General features: G+C 37.4%; 1 protein-coding gene across 2 annotated transcripts in view; it reads left to right on the forward strand.

Annotated features, from left to right (window-relative positions):
* Window positions 1-18,070, forward strand: part of LOC117788156 (plectin) — an 84,811-nt gene extending 66,741 nt beyond the window's left edge. For both annotated transcript variants that reach the window (XM_034626827.1, XM_034626836.1), the window contains 3 exons: window positions 10,989-11,282; window positions 12,534-12,662; window positions 13,585-18,070. In XM_034626827.1, the coding sequence (XP_034482718.1) occupies window positions 10,989-11,282; window positions 12,534-12,662; window positions 13,585-18,003 (4,842 nt within the window). In that variant the 3' untranslated portion in view covers window positions 18,004-18,070. The remainder of the gene's footprint in view (window positions 1-10,988; window positions 11,283-12,533; window positions 12,663-13,584) is intronic.
* The last annotated feature ends 2,467 nt before the right edge of the window (window positions 18,071-20,537 follow it).

Here is a 20,537-nt window from a genome sequence, read left to right on the forward strand (position 1 = left end):
TTTTTTTTTTTATAGAAATTTAGAGAAGATTCTTACAATATTTACAAGGAGAAAAATAGAACCAGACTATTTAGGTCTAAATGTCGATAGTATTATTTTTTTTTGTAAATAAAACATTTTTTATTTTTAGATCTAAAATATTTTTTATTATTTAAATTGAAATTTCCACATAAAATATATACAAGTTAAAAAAACAGAAATTTTTAATTTACAAAAATAATAAGTTACAGAAAATTAACAATATTTTATATATAATAGTAATACACATATAAATAAAATAAAATAAATAAGTAAATATGTTGTAAATAACAGACAGGTGTTATTAATAAAAAAAATAACAACTCTAGACAATTGTCCCCACTGTATCTGTCTTTGAAATATAACAGAAGTTCTTGTCGCTCTCTCCCGCTCAAATGCTCTCGGCAAACCGGTCTTGCACTCCCGCTCTCGCTCTCTCTATCTCTCTCTCTCTCTTGGTTAGTGGCTCTCTCGCTTGTTCTGAGGCTGTTGGCTCTGAACCCGCGCTTGGCCAGGTTAACAACGAAACGAGTTTCAGTTGCGAGCCAATTTTTGTGGCGCGTAGACGTCGCTCATTTTTAATTCCGATACCGTCGTTTTTGTTCGTTGCGATCCTAAAACTCGAATACTTGAAACGTGAGTTCAAATCTCTGCAACATCAAGAAGAAGAAAAGCGAAGCAGCAACAAAAATTAAAAAAAAACAAAAAACGCGCGCGCTAAAAAAAATTATTAAAATTAAAACGTAAATCATTATAAATTTGTACGTTTAAAATAAAATTTGTTACATATTTTTGACTGCATTTTTTGTTTTTGTGTTGAAAAAAAAAAATGTTTTTTTAAGCAAATCAGCTTAATTGTGATTGTTGTTGTTGTTGTTGTTGTTGTTGCAACAGCAACTTAAGCATTTTTGGGATTAAGAACGCGTCCAGCATTAGATCATTCAACGGATCAATTGATAGTTAGCAGAAAGGATACCAAAAGAAAGAGAGAGAGAGAGAGAAAAAGCGAACAAATAACAAAAGGAGCAACAAGAAAAAGGAATACAAAATGTCAGCGTAAGTAAAAGAGATTCAACTGAGATTTGCCAGCGATTTGTTAGAGTTTTGCCAGAGATTTCTTATTTAAACAGATTGAAGCTTATTTTTTATTTCTGAATGTCTTTCCGCTTTACTCCATTACCTTATTCTGCCTACCTTCAATTGCCTTTTCAATTCATTTTATTTGCTAAGACCTTTTGCCTAATTTCAAAATGATAATAGTCTTTATTGACTTTATTTAATGTCCACATAAACGATTTTAAACAATTATTTATATTTTTACTCAAGTTTCAAGTGACTTTTTAATCATTGATTAAATTGAAAAGTGAACGTTTAAAATACTTGTATATTCTAACCTTAATAGATAAGTCTAAAATGATTTTTAAGAACTAAAGTTTTCAATTAATAACTATTTATTAATATTATATTTTTTTGAATACTATTGTTAAATATAAAACAAATCAGCATTAATTATTATTAGATTTTTTTTATTTGAAAAGTCATATATATTTCTAAATTATTTTATTTGAAAAGTCTCATTCAATTCTTAAGTATGATTGAACTATTGTAATTCAAATTTTATGCAGCATACAAAAATTTATAAACATTGTAGAAGATATTTGACAAAAATTCGCTTAAGGTTTGCCAGAGATTCTTTGCAAAGTTGAAGAAATGAAGTTGGGAGCTGAGATCATAGAATCTTCCTCACTCCCCCCCTCCGTTGCTTGTAGTGAAGTGAGAAAAAACGATTCAATAAATATTGCATTTTTTTTTTTTTGGAATTTGGCCTTTTGTCTTTTTGACCATATTCAATAAACGTAGACAAAAATAATTCCGCTAGCTTTTTTGACTGTTTTGACTGTTTTGCTTTTGGCCTTTTGTCATGTATGTAAATGCGGTTTTTAGCCTTCGATACAAACAACAAAATAAGCAGCTCATCACAGTGTTCACTCGCTTTGTGTGCTGTGTGTGCTTTTTATCATTAAATCATTTTGATTTTTGATGCGCAACCAAGCTGCTTATTAATTGAGGGTTAAAAAACCAGTAAGGGAGCAGTGGGCAGAGGGAGAGGGAAAGAGAAGAAAAAGGGCAACGATTTTCTCAAGCCACAGGCGTTTCCCTAGGGAAAACACGCAGCACGCGATGAGACCAACAACAGAGTCTAAAAATCAAATTAAGCGTTGCAAAGGGGAGAAAGACAGAGGGAGAGAGATGGAGAGAGAGAGGGAGAAGGAGATAGGGGGCATGTGATTTGCATTGCAAAGCCATAAAAGCTGGCAGCATGCTCTTGCCGCTTGCCGCTTGCCACTTGCCACTTAGTTGAAATGCAGGCGACGCTTCGCAGTCAAAAACAAAAGACTTAGGCAACAAACTTGACATTTATTTTGATCATACACATGTCGCCAGTAGAATGTTCATTCTGTCTTTTTATAATACTCTATACACTTGCAGAGGTTATTTCTATTGACATAAGTCACAAATATATATTATTCAAGTTTTTTTTATTAAAGTCGACAAGAACAAAATAAGATTTTTATAATTTCATTTATTTTTGAATTTTATTTCAGTTGTTAATTCTTTTTTGTCGACATTAATAAACAATAGAATAAAATAAAATGAAATAAAATAAAATAAATAAGCAATACAAAATAATTATTTATTTAATAAGGAATTAAAAATGATAAATATGTATATTTTAGTTTAAAACTCAACTATTGCACTATAGATTTAGCATTAGAAATATGTGAATTAAATAAATAAATAAACTGGTTTTCTATTATAAAATATTTAATATATTTTATGTTTATATAGTTTGTTTTTAAATTTAATTTTATTTAGAAAACCATTTTATTTATTTATTTAACTCCAATATATTTAATGCAGGCTTAGTTATTTGTACACAGAGCTCTTCAAGTGTATTAAGTCTTCGACATTTTGAATAATTGAATTGCTGATAATTTGAATTTTTCTTGTTTTTCTCCACACTTTGCTGCTGCTGCTTCTTCTCTCTGTGCTTAGTTGAAGCGCCTGCAGTCGCATATTAATGCGGTTTGTTGTTGCTTGTGGCATTCTTAAGCAAAGTTGCCACCAAAATATACAAAATATTTATGGTTAATTCTTGAAAAGCGTTGGCGCATGTTTCGCATATGGAAATTGTAAATTGTGCAGACATAAATCGTCAATTGTATATTGTAAATTGTGTAAATTGTGTAAATTGTAAACTGTGACTTTGTCTTTGTTAGTTCATCAGGTGAACCAATCGAATCACTTGGCAGTTCCCTCACGTGCCTCAAGAACAAGTTCTGTATCTTTGTCTTTGTCTTTGGGTTTGACTCGGACTTTGAGTTTGAGCTTGTCTTTGGCTTTGTCTTTGGCTTTGCATAGATTATTAAGCGCTTAAATGAATATCATTAACTCCCCTTTCCACTATGTCTCTTATTCTCTTTCTCTATATCTCTGTCTCTCTCTCTCTCTCTCTCTCTATCTACGCCAACACCTGTCTGACAAACGTCACAATATCTGCATTTTGTATCTTTAACTAAGCAGCTGAGCTTAACTTGTAAGCTGAGAATTCAAATGTTGCTGTTATTTGCAAGCCCTGTATTTGAAATGTATAAAGGGTATATAAAGTTGCTCGCATGGGTTTAAAAAGAAAGCATCTCTTTGAATGTTAAGTAACTCTTGATCTGACAAATAAATGTTTATTCATTTATTTTAGTGGGTATAGCACTAAACAGCTAATATTCCGCCAACCCGACTTAGGCCAGATATGTGACATATATCAAAACATTTGAAAATTCAATGGCTATCACAGCCATAAGTTTTATCAAAATCGTTAGAGTCGTTTTTTTATAAATCAACAAAGTATTCGAATTTATTATGAGGTGTTCAACATAAGTACAGGTTCAAATACAGTCGAGTGCGCTTCTACTAGTTATTGTTGTTGTTGTTGTTATTGTTGCTGTAGCTGCAACAGTTGCAGTTATCATTTGGACTATGACGCAAGTGTTTCGTTGTTTTCTTTAGCCGTTTCTCACATTTATCGCCAAGTTGTGCTAGCTGCATTTTTATGGCCATCTGCCACACTTAGCCAGGGCAATAGAATGAGATTTGTTGCTGGTTGTTGCCAATCTCAGCTGCTGTTGCTGCTGTGAAAAAGGTCAGCAATTGTTGCTGTTGTTGCTGCTGTTGCTGTTGCAATTGCGGAAGCAGCACAAAGAACAAACAATGGCAACTTCTTTGGTTTGAAACGTTTAAGTGAATACATAAACGAGTACTCGTATCTACACTCAATCTGCTTACCTGCGCACAGTTAGAGCTGAAACAACAACAACCCCCGCATGTCAGACAGTTCATTTCAATAAATCATTTAACAAAGAAGAAAGAAAAAAACCAGCAATAACAATTACTACACTTTTATTAGAAGCTGGTAGAGATAAACATATATTTTTATATATACAATTAGAATTAAAGAAAATACTTGAGAAAACAACATAGAAAAGTTGGCTACATCAAACTGAAGATTTAATACTCTTAAAAGTATAATGTTAACAAACAAAATATGCAAGAGTTGAGAGTGATTTTAATTATCAAAAAAATGGACCGTGCAGGAAAAATGTAGATGCCAAATAATGATATAATTCACATTACACAAGGAATTCGGTAGAGATTTGAGGATCTTTGCAGAGCATACACTTAATGACTTCTGCCACGCCTCTTTAAAGGCTTGACAGAACTATAATACCCTGTCTAAAAAAGGGTATAGCGAATCAAAGTGAATACAAATAGCGTTTAAAAGTGAATAAACTCGTTTTGCATAATGCAGCTTAAATATATACAAATTTATCGACAACTATCTCATATTTCACACACACGCACACTATTTCTCTCTCTCTCTCTCTCTCTCTCTCTGTCTCTCCCTCTCTCTCCGTGTGTGTGTGTAGTTTCAAGGACTACCAGATGATGTTGCTGTTATGGCTCAAAGCTCAACATTTTGCCATTTGTCAGAACAGTTTCAAGTGCCAACAAAAAAAAAATAAAAATAAATTTAAAAAAAAACTGGTCGCCATTCCAGAGTTGGCCCAAACAAACTGTGCGTGGCAATATCTTGGTGTGTGTGTGTTATGTGTTTTAGCCATGACCAACAAAATTGCAAATAAGTTAGCTGAAAATGTTGGCCAACTTACAATTGCCAATGATTTGTAATCTATGGCCCAAAAAAAAAAAAAAAAAATACAATAATAAAGAAAACACTTGACTCACATTCAAATTGAGATTGAGATTGAGATTGAGTCCGAGATTGGTAGGAAGAGTAAAAAAAATGGGGTAGTCGAGTGTACACTGACCAAAAAATGTACAAATTTGTTTTTTTCAAAAATTTTTGGTTTGTAAATTTTGGTTTGTAATTTTTTTTTGTCTAATTTCATTAAACTTAAACTAAATATTTTCAAAACAAAGACAACAAATATTACATTAAAATTTGCTCATTACAGTAAACATTCTATACAAGCAACTCACATAAACCTATTTCAAAAAAAAAAAAGTTTCCTATGTAGAAAAAGTTGCTTATATAAAAAAAAAGGAGAATACATTTTAAATTGAATCCATTTTGCGACATAAAGATAACTTAGAAGTTTTATTTGTTAACATAATATCAAAAAATAGTTTTTCTCTGATTCATCGCAAAATCAAGATATTTTTGGTGGTAAGGTTATGGATATTAAACCTCTGATGATTTCTTGTTTTGTTCTCCATGGAATTGTAATAAAAAAACTATTCTAGTTGCTTGTATAGAAAATTTGAAATAATATTGAGATAGCTACAGTAAAATGTTGCTTTTGTATAGGTTGCTTATATAGAGTACTTACTGTATTAAAATAGTGAAATCAATGCGTAAATTTGGAGATTTACAAAGCTTTTTTTTTGCTGTGTAATTGTGTGTTTTATTTTTGCTAATTGCCAAATGGCCAAATGGTTTGTGCCAGTTGACCAAACTAATTGAAACTAAAAACCGTAACGTCGCGACGCTTCACCTCTTTTTCTCTCCCTCTTTTACACTCCCTTCCTTCTCTCACTCTCTCTCTCTCTTTCCCCCTCTCAATACTCTCTGTATTTTCCCTGACGCTTTACTTTAATTAACTTGCAACTGTTTTTGACCAAATGTGGCAAACAATAAGTCACATTGCACAACACACACACACTCACACACACACACACACACACACACACACTCACACACGAGTCATTGGAAAATACGCTGGAAAAACAATTAAATGCACACATTAAATAAAAAACAGCGCCCAAAACTTAACTCTAAATAATAGTAATAAAAAAATAGCTACAACTGTGTTTGAACACAACAACAACAATAAAATCAACCAAACCAGCAACAACAACAACAGCAACAGAAACTGTCCCAATGTCCACTTCCGGCCGCAAGAGGGCGCTTTTCCGCCTATTAAGCAGTTACAATGTATTTTGTAAAAATAATAGTTAACAATAAAAGAATGAAAAAAATAGGAATAGAAATTGAGAAAGATCAAAAAGTGCAAAACTATAAAATACCCATTAAATATTAATTAAGAACATAAGCAAAAACCCTGCAAGTATAGGAATAAATAATAATTTGAATAATAATTTTTGATATGTTATTAATTTTACTTTGTTTACTAATAAGTATTTTATTTATGAAAAATATTTTATTTATTTTACTTAAGATAAATATTTTATTTAATTCATTTATGATTAATAATCTATATTTTTATTTTTGTTTTTAAATAAAATGTACATTTGTATTTGTAATTTAATCAAATTTCTGGTTAAATCTACAATTACAATACAGTGGTGGCCTATTTAGTTGTCGCACCTTGTAAAATAAATATGAAAAGAATAAAGAAGTTTAAAGTTGATTCAGTTGGCGTCAGTCATGTCATTCTTATTGTTGCTGTTGATTGACAACAACAGCTGAAAAAAATGATTAACTTAACAATTGTAAATTGGCAAAATAAAAAAAAATACAGAAACAGAAACTGAAACTGAAAGGCAAAAAAAGGCCAATAAAATGAGTCGATATATTTTTAAGACCATATGCCGCATATGGCGTCACTCTGCCAGCTCCCCTCTCTCTCCCCTCACTAGAGCTAACCCCCCTCGTCTCCCTCTCTCTCTCTCTCTCTATCCACACTCCACACTCTATTCGTTTGCCTTCTCAGTTTTCAACACGTCGCACAGTGGTTCAAACATTATTAAATACACATTTATAAGTCTAAGAAAATTATAGAAACTAATTTACAAAAATTTTCTATACTCCAATGAGCTATTACATAAAACACAAGACTTCAAATCATTAAATATAATGTGTATTTGAAATAAAACTACATTTTTCAGTGTTGAATAAAATTTTTCTAACCATAAATAGGGTTTAAAAAAATTATTGTTGGATGGTTATACCTGAAAAATTATCTGCATTATTATGAATTTCCAAAAATAAAATTAAAATCATTAAATGTAGAATTACAAAACAAGAATTTCTTTTTTTATAAAGAATCAAATAAATAATTTTTGTATATAAAGCGAGTTTAAAAAAAAGGGTAATTTTCTTTTTAGATCAGTATCCTTATAAGCAAAATTTAAGATGATAAAATAGTAATAAATAAATAACTTTGAAAAATAAGAAGATAAGCAGAACTATATTTTTAGTTTTCTTAAGTAATAAATATAGCTTAGGCTAGATTTGTCTACATTTTGACCACTGTGCGTCGTCAGCAAATGACAATAGTAATAAAAAAATGACTATAAAAAATAAGAAGATAAGCAGAACTATATTTTTATTTTTCTTAAGTAATAAATATAGTTTTGGCTAGATTTGTCCACATTTTGACCACTGTGCGTCGTCAGCAAATGACAATTGCCAGTTGTCAGTTGAGACTGGAGAATTGTCGGAGATGCAGAGGCTTTGGTAATTTAAGAAGCGTATAGACAAACACTTGAAACACAAACACTCAAATAAACCGCTGAACCACTCAACCACTGAGCCACTGAACCACTTGACCGTTCGTCTGTTTGTCTATCTGTTGGTTTGTTTGTTGTTGCTACGTTGGCATTTTTCATTTTTCTTCTGATTTGCAAATTTAGAATTTGCAATTTGATTTTTGGTGACACACAAAACAAACACACGAAACGCTTTGTTGACACTTTTTTTTTTTACGCTTAAAAAGGGAAGATTTGTGTAGAGTGTGAAGACTGCGAAGAAACTGGGAAGATTTGGGAGACTGGGAAGCTGGAAAGATGAAATTGAACCGGTTTTAATCAGCAACAACTTTCGGTCAGTGCCCAAAATGAGGTCGCAAAAGCGAAAGTTCAACATCATTTTGTTCTGCTTGAATCATTTATAAATACAAAAACATAGCTATTATTTTGGACAGAGAGTTTTATAAATATACATTTTTATATTCATTTTAATAATAAAAATTTTAAATAAAAATTGAATGCACTTACCAAAAATCCAAAAAAAATTTAAGTATTGAGTGTTTTTTTGAAATTTTTTGTATTCATAAATTAGAATTCAGTAACAAATAAAAATATAATATTTTTTTTAATTTTTTTTACTTGCGACTTGAGGTAGCAAAAAGTCTTAGGTATAAACTTTTGTAGTGTATTAAATTTTCGAAAATTATATATATTACTCAGTCTACAATTTTCATTGGGGTGTGCCGTAATCGAGTTGTTGGTAGTGAGAGACACCTGTACTTGTAGTTGGTAACTCTACAGCTGTTATCGATCATTGCGTGACCTGAAGAAGTCCAAGTTCAAAACGGTTGCATTTGGCAGCTCGCGTTCGCTTGGCGGTCTTCTCAAAGGGTTTCTCCACAGCTCCTCTCGTCTTCTTCTTCTTTTCGTTTTTTTTTTTTTTTGTTGTTTAAATGGTTACTTCCATGCTTAATTTCCGAACACGAGCCAATTTTTTTTTAAGGGCTGACTGACTCGACAATTTCTGTGTTGTTCTGTTTTTTTGTTTGCTTTTATTTCACTTTTTGTTTAACATTCACTTCCGTTTGGCGACGTTAACTTGTTTTGTGTGTTCTGTTTCCCCTCAACTTGTTACCCCCTTCTCTGTTCTTATTGTCACATTCCCAATTGTGTCTAGTCAGCACTCCACAAAAAAAAAACACAATATTTTGTACATCAATTCTTATTCATTTTGATTTTAAAATAACATGTAAGAACGCTACAATCTAACAAATAATATATTAAGGATATATTAATACTTTTAAAGTAAAAAAGCAACAGTTTTAATTTTGTAAGCGTTTTTTAAAATCAATTTTTAAGTTATTTGCAGAATGAGTATGCCAAAAAAGAAAATAGCTATCCTAGCTATGCTGTGTCAAAATTTCAAGTTGGCACGTCTAGCGGTTTAAGCTGTACAATTTGAGATACTTACCTCCAAGCGAATTAAAACTATTTCTTAATGATTTGTTGGTATTTTAAGTATAGGGTTTTTAAAAACACTTTATTGTAAACGAAGTCATCTGTCGTCTTTGTTAGCTCTGGCAAAACTCTGCAACGAGGCACATGCCACATGTTGCAACTTAACTTGAATTTTATTCCACAGGCGACATGATTAATTAGAGGCAAATTTGCATTGAAGCCGGAGCAGCATTATTATCAACGCAATGATTAAGTTTCGTTACAAGCGCAAGGAAGCCAACAATGTGGTTGGCAACACTGTAGCTGCCACAGCAACCCTGTCTGCATCTGCATCTTCATCTCAGACTCAAACTCTGACTCTGTCTCCATCTCAATCGCATTCACATTCACATTCACATGCACTTCCACAACACTCACAGTTGCAGCTGATCAGCAACAATGGAACCTTACCGCGCAGCAGTCCCAGAAAATTGCTCATGGATGGCGGCGGAGCCGAGGGAGGACACAAATCGGCCACTTTAACGCGACAGAACAAGAGTCCCAATAACAAACAACAGTCCACAGTCTGTGGACTGGCCAAGGTGTCGAGCAGCGTCGAGTTGGCGGTGTTGGGCTATAATACAAGTGCCTATAACACCACTGAGCGGGATCGCTGCATAAATGCGGTTATTGTAAGTGCAGTAGAAAAACAGAGACACCAAATAAATATTTACACAATTTAAAATTATTGCTTGAATCTTTATCAAAACAAATTCACACTTTTATGATCAAAATCATACATATTTAAATCAGTTTGCAACAAAAATCCCAAATATAAAAAGACGAATTTTGCTTGTGCGCCTAGCTGGCGCCTACACTCCATGAATTTAGTTATTCCGAAATCCAAACAATCAAAAGTCAATCCATTTTCGGTTGGTTTTTCACTGTTTTATTTTTCTGGAACATGCGTGAATGTAATTTCGCTCGAGTGCCTGTGCGTCTCTGTGGCGCCACTTATCAAATTATAACGAATAGAGCGCTGGGAGCAGCAGTTGCCCACCACTGATCTAACTAAAAATAAATTTGAATTAATAATAAATGTAGTTAACTAATTAAATATCAAAACATACCTTATATTATTTCTTAATTATATTATAAATTAAAAATTAGATGAAAATACTGAAATAAGCAGTAATAATCGCACTAAAATTAATTATTTTGATATAAAATTGAAAAATAATTGTTGTGGTTCTTTTACTTGAAATTAAATCAACTTTTTTCCATATGTCATGTTTAAATCAAAAAAAGAGTTTAAATTATAGTTGTTAATAAAAATTCTACAAGAACTGTTCACCTTTAACTAAATTATTTTCTTACAGGTTGCAATTAATTTTAAGCCTTAACCTTACACTTTTAAGTTTAATCATTTGCAATGCCAAGATTTGATTTAATTAATGTTTCCACTTATATGATTCGCTCAATTTCTAATTGTTTGCTCTTTAAATTTGGATTTTCTTTCCCTTTAGGAGCTCTTTCAGCAACTGCAGACGAGCTCGGAGCCCGCTTTGTGTCCGGAGCCTTTGCGTCGCGCCTTGGCGAGCGGTCCGTTGGCGGGAAGACGCTTTCCATTGGGCTGTCTGGGCGATGCCGCTGAATGCTTTGAGCTTCTGCTGCATCGCGTCCATTCGCACATCTCACCCGACGATGGCGATTCGTGTGAATCCCCCGCCTGCATTGCCCATCGTCGCTTTGCCATGCGCGTCATCGAACAGAGCGTCTGCAAATGCGGCGCCAACTCGGAGCAATTACCCTTCACTCAGGTGAGTTTTACACTCCATACTCAGTACACTTTTCAGCTCCAACTTTAGTTATATCTCAAAGCTGATCAACACTTAAAAATACTCTGTCAAATTGGAGTTATTTTTAAACACAGCATAAGCTGAATGGAAATTCACAGTCAATTCTGTGTTATGTTTTCTGCCGTCATTGCTCAAGCAAAACACTTTACTAATTATTTTTTCTAATATATAACATATAACTAGATAAAATATTCCTATAGAAATTATAAAACAAGCATAAGAAAAAGAAAATTAAAATTATGTAATTTGAGAAAACCAGATATCTATCTTCTGTATATCTTAATCTCTTTGTCCAACTGACTGAGCATTTTACAGGCCAAACGCCTCAAGACACAAGTTTGAAATTTTACCACAACACAGATATGAGAAATTCATCGGCGTTTAAGACTTCGTTTTGTAAAATTCGACCTGCAAGTGCGTAAATAAATAGTTTATAAATAATAATTAGTAAATAATAGTTTTCGGAAATGTAAAGTAGGAAAATAAAATAGGGAAGCCACAAAAAAAGGAAAACATATTTTAATATTAATTTTAATAAACATTGACTATTAAATATCAGAAATTTGAAATTTTCCAACTAGTGCTTGTCTTCATTTTTTTAAAATTATATTCATAATTCCTAATAGAAATATTCAGAATTTACATCAGGTACTTCTAAATTCTTTACAAATAAATTAGACACGCGCTTGGCGTGGGCTTGGAACACCTGCAACTTGCAGCATGCAACTTGTAACTTGCAACCGGGCAGCTGGCCAAGTTGTGCCATATACATAAATGTGCAAGACTCTTGCCAATTTGTGCCAAGCAAACGCCCAAGTCTCAGAGAGCACTTAAAGCCAGAAACAGAAACAGTTAGACACGGCTTTTGACAAACTGGTTTCACTCGAACGTGAACATGAACATGAAAATGAACATGAACATAAACATGAATAACACATCAAGATGTTTGACCAGTTCTCATACAGCCAAAAACACCCACAACGGTCATAGGTGCATTCAAGTAGGGACTTTAATATTTTTAAGAAATACACGTATCAATATCGATGAAGTACCATCAATTTATTCAGAATAAGAAAACCATTAGGTGGCAAAGGTTAAAATAAATACTGCACAATAATATTGATATTGATATTGATATTACCGTCAAATAAAATACCTATCGATATATGAACAACACTGACTCTTTTTTTCCATGCTCCCATTCACTTACAGATGGTGCACTATGTCTCCGCCTCAGCGTTGACCTCCCAAAAGAGTCTGGCCCTACAAAATCATCAGCAACTGAGCTTCGGACAACTGCTACGGGCCGCAGGCAACATGGGCGATATACGCGACTGTCCGGTAAGTCACAATCTTCGAGTCTACGGAGATAGCAAATCAAAAAATCAAATTCGAAAAAATGGAAAAATAGTTTTGTAGTTACAACAAATTATTATTCCCTGAGTCCAAATGGGCAAAACAGGGTATAATGTGTTCAACAGCCGAGTCGATTGAGCCATGTTCGTCCGTCTGTCCGTCTGTCTGTCCGTCTGTTCGTCTGTTTGAAGGCGTCGATCTCAGAGACTATAAGAGCTAGAGACTTCAAATTTGGTATGTAGGTTCCTAGATACCATACGCAGATCAAGTTTAGTTTTATTTTTGGGTCGGACCTCTAATTATATAGCTGCCATACGAACGATACGTCAAAAATGAAGTTTTAGTGTGAAAAAGTTTTTTGTTTCTTAAGATATCAGAACTAAATTAATAGAATATGCATCTGAACTGGTATTATACATCCTGACTTTTGGTTAAGATCGGTTCACTATATCACATAGCTACCATGGAGACGCTCAGTCGAAAATCAAGTTTTAGTATGAAAAAGAATTTTGTTTTTCGAGATATCTTAAACAAACTGTTAGAATGTGCATTTAACTTGGTTTTGTCCATCCTGGCCAAAGATCGTTAAAATCGGTCGACTATATCATATAGCTGTCATAGAACCGATCGTTCAAAAATCAACTTTTAGTATGAAAAGTTTTTTGTTGTTTGAGATATCTTAACCAAACTGTTAGAATATTCATTTAAGTTGGTTTTGTACACTCTGACTTAATTTGGTTTAATTCGGTTTCATATATCATATAGCTGCCATAGAAACAATCGGTTGAAAATCAGCTTTTAGTACAGAGTACCTGGGCACAGGGTAATATACTGTCGAGTGTGCTCAACTTTAAAAATTCTAAACGTTCGCTGATGGTAATTTTGCTCCTCTTTTGAAATCTTGCAGAATACTTGTGGGGCAAAGATTGGAATTTGCCGAGCGCTGCTCAATCGGCCGGACGTCGTGTCCATTGGCATCGTGTGGGACTCGGAGCGACCGGCTGCGGATCAAGTGCACGCCGTGCTGAAGGCGGTGGGAACGAGTCTGCGACTGGCGGACGTCTTTCATCAGGTCAGCGAGCAGCGATGGGCGCAACAAACCCAACACGAGCTCGTCGGCATTGTGTCGTATTACGGCAAACACTACACGACCTTCTTTTACCACACGAAACTCAAGGTCTGGGTGTACTTTGACGATGCGAATGTGAAGGAGGTGGGACCCAGCTGGGAGGGAGTTGTGGACAAATGCAGTCGAGGCCGTTATCAACCGTTGCTGCTGCTCTACGCGGTACCGCAAGCACCGAGCGGTGCAGGAGCCAGCAACTTGGAGCTGCCAATGGGAGCAGTACCGACCACCGTCTCAGTGCGACGTGCAATTACGCCCAGTCCGGAGAAGCCCAGTCTGGGCAATGCAGTGCGTCGTGCAATTACACCGACACCGATACAGACACCTACACCGATGCCCATGCCCCTGAACGACTATCAGAATCTGAGTGTCATACAGAAGGCCATCTTTCCGGTACCAGCTGCAGGTGGTAGTGACGAGACCGACGCCTACATCAGTCGCAAAACGGTCGAGCATGTGCTGAGCGCACAGTATCAAAACCTGAGCGTTATACAAGATAAGATTGGTGCCAATTGCAGTGCGAATTTCACAAACTCCTGCCAGGAGGGCGGCTTCCTCAATCGCAAGCCCATTGAGGCCATGTTGAGTGCACAACTTGCGCGTCGTCAGCATTTGCAGCTGCAGCGCAGTCACAGCGCCGAATCGAGTTCGAATTCGAACTCGAATGGCAGTTCGCCGCCCTCAAGTGATGGTCTCACCATACCCGAGCATCTGAATCAGCCGCGACGTCGGGATTCGGGCAATTGGTCCGGCGATCGCAATAGCGCCAGTTCCGCAAGCTCGACCACACTGGATAATCCCTATCTGTATATGGTGGCCAAGCGCGGTGGAGGCGTGGCCGTGGGCGCGGTGCCACAGAGTCCAACACGACATGCACATGGATCCATCTACGATGCGGGCTATGATTCATTCTCGCTCAGCTCCACGGACTCGTATCCGCCCAAGCATGCGCTCAATCCGCAGCTAGCGAAAATACCCGAGGCGGGCATGGGAATGGGAGTGGGAATGGGAGTGGGAATAACTCAGATCAAGGCAGCCGGCTTAAGCCTAACGGGTGACTGTGAGAAGCTCTGCCATGAGGCGGATCAGCTGCTGGAGAAGTCGCGACTCGTGGAGGAGTCGCATGACCTGGAGACGGCTCTAGTGTTGTGCAACGCGGCAGCGGGCAGAGCGCGTGCGGCAATGGATGCGCCCTATAGCAATCCGCATACCATGACCTTTGCCCGCATGAAGCACAACACGTGTGTGATGCGCGCACGGAGTCTACATCGTCGCATACTCGTGGAGAAGGGCGCCGAGACGGAGGCGATGCCGGAGATGAAGCACATGCGAGAGGGCAGCAACAGCAGCGTCAAGCACATGCGGCAGAACAGCAAGGATCGCACGCTGGAGAAGCTGGAGAGCACGCCAACGGCAGCAACAAAATCCATAGAGATCTATGCCACGCTGCCCAAGCGTAAAAGTCCCTTAAAGTCGCTAATCGCAGCCGATGACAATGCTATAGAGTTGGAGCCGCAAGCGAAACCGGAGCGAGAAAGTCGCTCGCTCTTTGGCCGCAGAGACAAGGACAAGGACAAAGACAAGGACAAAGACAAGGAAAAGGAAAAGCGCAGTCGCAGCGAGGATCGCAACAAGCTAACGCGTGAGTTCTCGCTCACAGAGACGCTGCTCGTCAATGCCAAGGACACGCTGAAGAAGCACAAGGAGGACAAGGACGAGAAGTCCAAGGAGAAGGACAAGTCCGGCAAGAAGCAGCACAAGATACGACGCAAACTATTAATGGGCGGTCTAATAAGACGCAAGAATCGCAGCATGCCCGATCTAACGGAGGCAGTAGACGACTCACACAACTCCACACAACATAATAACCATGGTAATGGCACTGCCAACAGCCTCACACACGCTCACAGCGCCCATGCCACGCCCCTGGCGGCCAGCTCGGTGGATGACAGCGCTCTGGGCTTGAATCTGCAGGCGCTACAAAATTTGACCCTAAGCGGCTACATCTCCGAGGGACACTTTGATTACAATGGCAAGGGCAAAGGTACGGCAGCCAAGACAGCCGGACAGACGGATGTCGTACTAAGACACTTGGAGTGCAGCGCCAATCCGAATCTGGAGCGCAGCAAATTGATGCGCAAGAGTTTTCACGGCAGCAGCAGACAGCTGACAATGGTACCCAAGGTGGCACCGCCGCCGCCCATGCGCACCAGCTCCGCCTTGACACCACAGCAACAGCAGCAGCAGCAGCAGCAACACTTTCATCACGAGGCCAATCTCTCGAATATCTCTCAAATGAGCTCCAACACTTCCATAAGCGAGGACTCCTGTCAAACTATAATTACCACGTGTGCACAGGTGCATTCGGAGCAGAGTCCGCTGAAGGATCAGCTGTTGTATGCACCAGAGTTGCCACCACCGCCGCCCATGGAGTTGCCACCCTATCCAAGTCCGCCGCAATCTGTTTGTCATTCGCGTCAGGCTAGCGAGGATTTTCCGCCGCCGCCGCCGCCCGAAATCGATTTGGAGCCGCTGAATCAGCAGCTGAGTCAGCTGCAAGCCAGCAAGCAACAGCAGCAACAGCAACAGCAGCGACAACAGCAATTGGAGTCGCTGGAGGGCACAACGAGCATTTTGGCTCAGCTGCAACAGCGGCAACATTTGCTCAAGCTGCGCAAGGAGCAGACAACACCGCTGCCCAAGGACACAGCCTGGACGCTGAGCAACAACAGCAACAACAGCAGCAACAACAGCAGCAACAGCAACAATGTGCGTGATCTGGCGCATCGTTTTGAGCAGAGTAACGCCAGCAACATGCGCTCGTATGCCTCACAGGAGTTGCTAAGTCCCTGCACACGCACACAGATGAATGGACTGCCCAACAGCAACAGCAACATGGAGGCAACAGCAACAACAGCTGATGAAGTGGACTGCGCGCTGCCAATGCGACAGCAGCAACAGCAATTGCTGCTGCCCAAGCCGAAATATGAAATGTCAGCAAGTCAAATTGCTGATGAAATACGCGAAGTGGAGCTATTAAATTCCATGGTGCAACAGACATTGCATCAAACAGCGCCCAAGCGTGTGAAGAAGAAGAGCGTCTCATTTTGCGATCAAGTGATACTAGTGGCAACCGCCGGCAATGAGGATGAGGATGATTTTATTCCCAATCCCATATTGGAGCGTGTGTTGCGCACAGCAACAGCAACAGCAGCAGCAACAACGCAGCCAAATGAGAAAATGACAGCACAGCTGATGCAACAGCAGCAACAGAATATGCTGCGATTGCAGACGGAGCCACAGCCGCGACAACAGCAGCAGCAGCAATTGCCACGCCAGCAACAGCAGCAGTTGCAACAACAACAGCAGCAGCAAGCATCTCCCATGCTGGGCAGAACAGACGTGCAGCGTTATGTGCAACAGCGACAGCAACAGCTGCTGCAGCAGCAGCAACAGCAGCAGCAATTGCTGCAACAGCAGCAGCAACAACAGCAGCTGTACTGCCTGCAACAGCAACAGCAGCAACAGTTGCAGCAGCGCACCAGCATGAGCGGTCTGTGCAACAATCAGCAACAATTGCAACAACAACTGGATGCACAATATACCAGCATGCCACGTTCAATGCCACAAAGCTACTCTGTGCAGTTGCAAAAGCATCAGCAACAGCAGCAGCAACAACAGCAACAGCAGCAGCAACAGCAACTGAATCTCGCCTACTTGGAGCAACAACAGCAACAACAATCGCCATATCAGCGTGTGCCACATGGCTATCAGCAACAGGCCTACTATGCACCACAGCAACAGCCGCAGCAAACGCAGCAGCAACAACTATTGCTGCCCGGCAAGCCGCCACAAAAGAAAGTCAGCTTTGAGCCGGGCACAAAGGGAGAAACGGAGAACTTGCCACCGCCACCGCCGCTGCCACAAACGAAGCTAGCCATGCAGCACAATGGACTACCAACAACAGCAGCAGCAACAGCAGAGATAACAGCAGCAACAGGCAGCACCACAGCAACAGCAGCAACAGCAACAGCAGCAACAACAACAATTATTCCCACCCGCGTCTACAACAATGCCATTGTCAAGGCCTCGGCGAAGGCCGTTGAATGCAACTTGTGTCGCAAGCGACATGTGATTGCTCCCGCCTCCTATTGCAACAACTGCGAGTATTATCTGCAGATGCTCAATCAGCGCAGATGATTCCAATATTTATAGCTATAATTATTAATTATACAGCTACAAGTTGTGTGCTCAACAAGTCTTTACAAACTGGAAATTATTATTTATAGAATTTATCAATTTTTGTAATTCTTTAAAAAATTTAACAGCTCAATTTATATCAATAGTTTGTTTTTCATATTAATTTATTACAATTCTTTTTGACAACTATTAACTTTGCCAAAATTTGCATTTATTTAAACTATTGTAAACGCTCAATAGTTAAGATCTGCCATTAATTTTCACATAACTGAGATTTCACTTCTTCAAATATGTAAAAAACTGTTTATAAATTATGTTTTTAATGTTTTTTTTTATACAGTAATTACTTATCAATCAATTATTGTGTTAAAAAAAATTTATTTGACAAAGAAAAATCAGAAATATCGTTTATTAAAATAGTTATATGTTTTGTAAAGATTTATTGCACACAACTTGTAGCTTAAGTTGTTAGATGTTAAGTGGAAACTGTTAAATCTCAAGCAATGCTGCCACGCCCAAAACCGCCCATATGTTACATATGTTTAAATGAAATGTGTACATATAGTCGGTAATGTCAAGTCGGATCTGAATCAGATACAGAAACTGGATCAGGATGAAATTGAGAATGCGAATGCGAATGGTTCCTTTTAAATTCTTTTGTGTTTGTTTTGGGTGTGGGCAACAGTCCCTTTTATGGTTCCACATAAGATGTCCAAACTGTAAAATGCCACGCCTACGCTTACACACACACACACACACACACACACATCCCTACACACACACACACACACGCACATACATATATGCATGCTTGCCTATATAACGTAACACATGTCGCTCACAAACAACAACAACAACAACAACATGCACACCATTAACAACAACCTCAACAACAACAACAACAACAATTCCATCCAGCCTGGCTTCCGCAAACCTGTTCTTATTTTTATTTTTATTTTTTTTTTTTATTGATAATTTTAACAATTTTTTGAACGCATTTAATTTTGATGTATTCATTTATTTGGTAGTTCTTTTTTTTTATAATTACTTGTAGTTTATACGCCGGGTTGTTGTCGAACGACGCTTGGACAAGTTTTTTTTTTTATTATTATTACATATCATATGACATAAGCATTTATTTTATCTATTTTTTTGTGTACTTAATAAGCATTTTATTGCTATATATATTTTTTGATGCATTTTATACAATTTTTGATAATATTTAATAGCGCTTAAGCTGTTTATACACATATATTATAACGATTTCTTAAGATTTTTCTTTACAGAAAACAAAATATGATGCGAAAAAAATGATTGAAAAGAGATGGCAAACATTATTTCAATAAACGGATAAAAATAATAAAAACTGCGTGTTTTAATGGGTTAAGGGTTTTTTTGTTGTCTGTATCCTTGAAATCTTGAAAAGGACACGCTTATTGTACTCACAGGCAACAGGACTATCGATTTGCAATCAAGGATTTCCAGGATATTTTAAAAATTTATACCTCAAATTTTTGCAAGGGGTTAGCATAGAAAAAGTGGTCCAAAAACAGAAAATCGCCTGTAACTCAGTCAATTCCAGGACTATCAAGATGTCCTTTTGCCCACAGATAGCACTAAGTGTAACAAAACAGAATGTGCAATCAAAAGGACTAAAGTCCTTTAAGCGGCCAAGTTATAAGGACTTTTATTGTGCACCAAAAATAGTCCATATCTCGTGAATGTCCTTGCCGATCCTGACAAGTCTTGTTTCAAACGATGCGGCTTGCTGAGACCTATCAGCTGACCAAATTATATTCAAGTCGTCCTTGTAGTTTTCGAGTTATCAGGGATTTTGTGTTTTTTACTTGATTTTCAGCGACTTCAGATCCAAATTTTTTAAGTGTCTGATTCTTAGATGACCTTATTATTTTTTGATACCAATCGATAGATATCGTCCTCACGAATCTAGCAAACTATGTCCTTTCAAATTTCGCAAGGATTTGACTAAGTTATAAGCTCTGAAAGTTTCAAGAAAGTCCTTGCTTTTAATATGCCTCCTAAAAGTATGCTTTATAATTATATCTAATTTATATTTAACTTGCGTCTCTGATTTTATTTCATATACTAAAAGTATGCTTTAAAATTTTTAGGATTGGATATTTAATAAAAGTTGTTGATGGTTTGAAACATTGCTAACCCTATTCAAAACAAAGTTGCAGGTAAAATTGAAAGCATGCTTTTAGGATGCGTTGAAAATGTGAAGTAAAATAAAAGGACTTTCTTATAACTTTCAAAGCTTATTATTTAGTCAAATCCTTGCGATATTTGAAAGGACATAGTTTGCTAGATTCGTGAGGATCAGATCTCTCGATTGGTATTCAAAATTAATAAGGTCATCTAAGAGTCAGACACTTGGAAAATTTGGATCTGAAGTCGCTGAAAATCAAGTCGAAAACACAAAATCCTTGATAACTCGAAAACTACAAGTACGATTTGAATGTCCTTTGGCAAGCTGATAGGTCTCAGCAAGCCGCATCGTTTGGCACAGGACT

The sequence above is a fragment of the Drosophila innubila genome, chromosome X, assembly GCF_004354385.1.
Source record: "Drosophila innubila isolate TH190305 chromosome X, UK_Dinn_1.0, whole genome shotgun sequence".
In the NCBI taxonomy this organism is placed as follows: Eukaryota; Metazoa; Arthropoda; class Insecta; order Diptera; family Drosophilidae; genus Drosophila; species Drosophila innubila.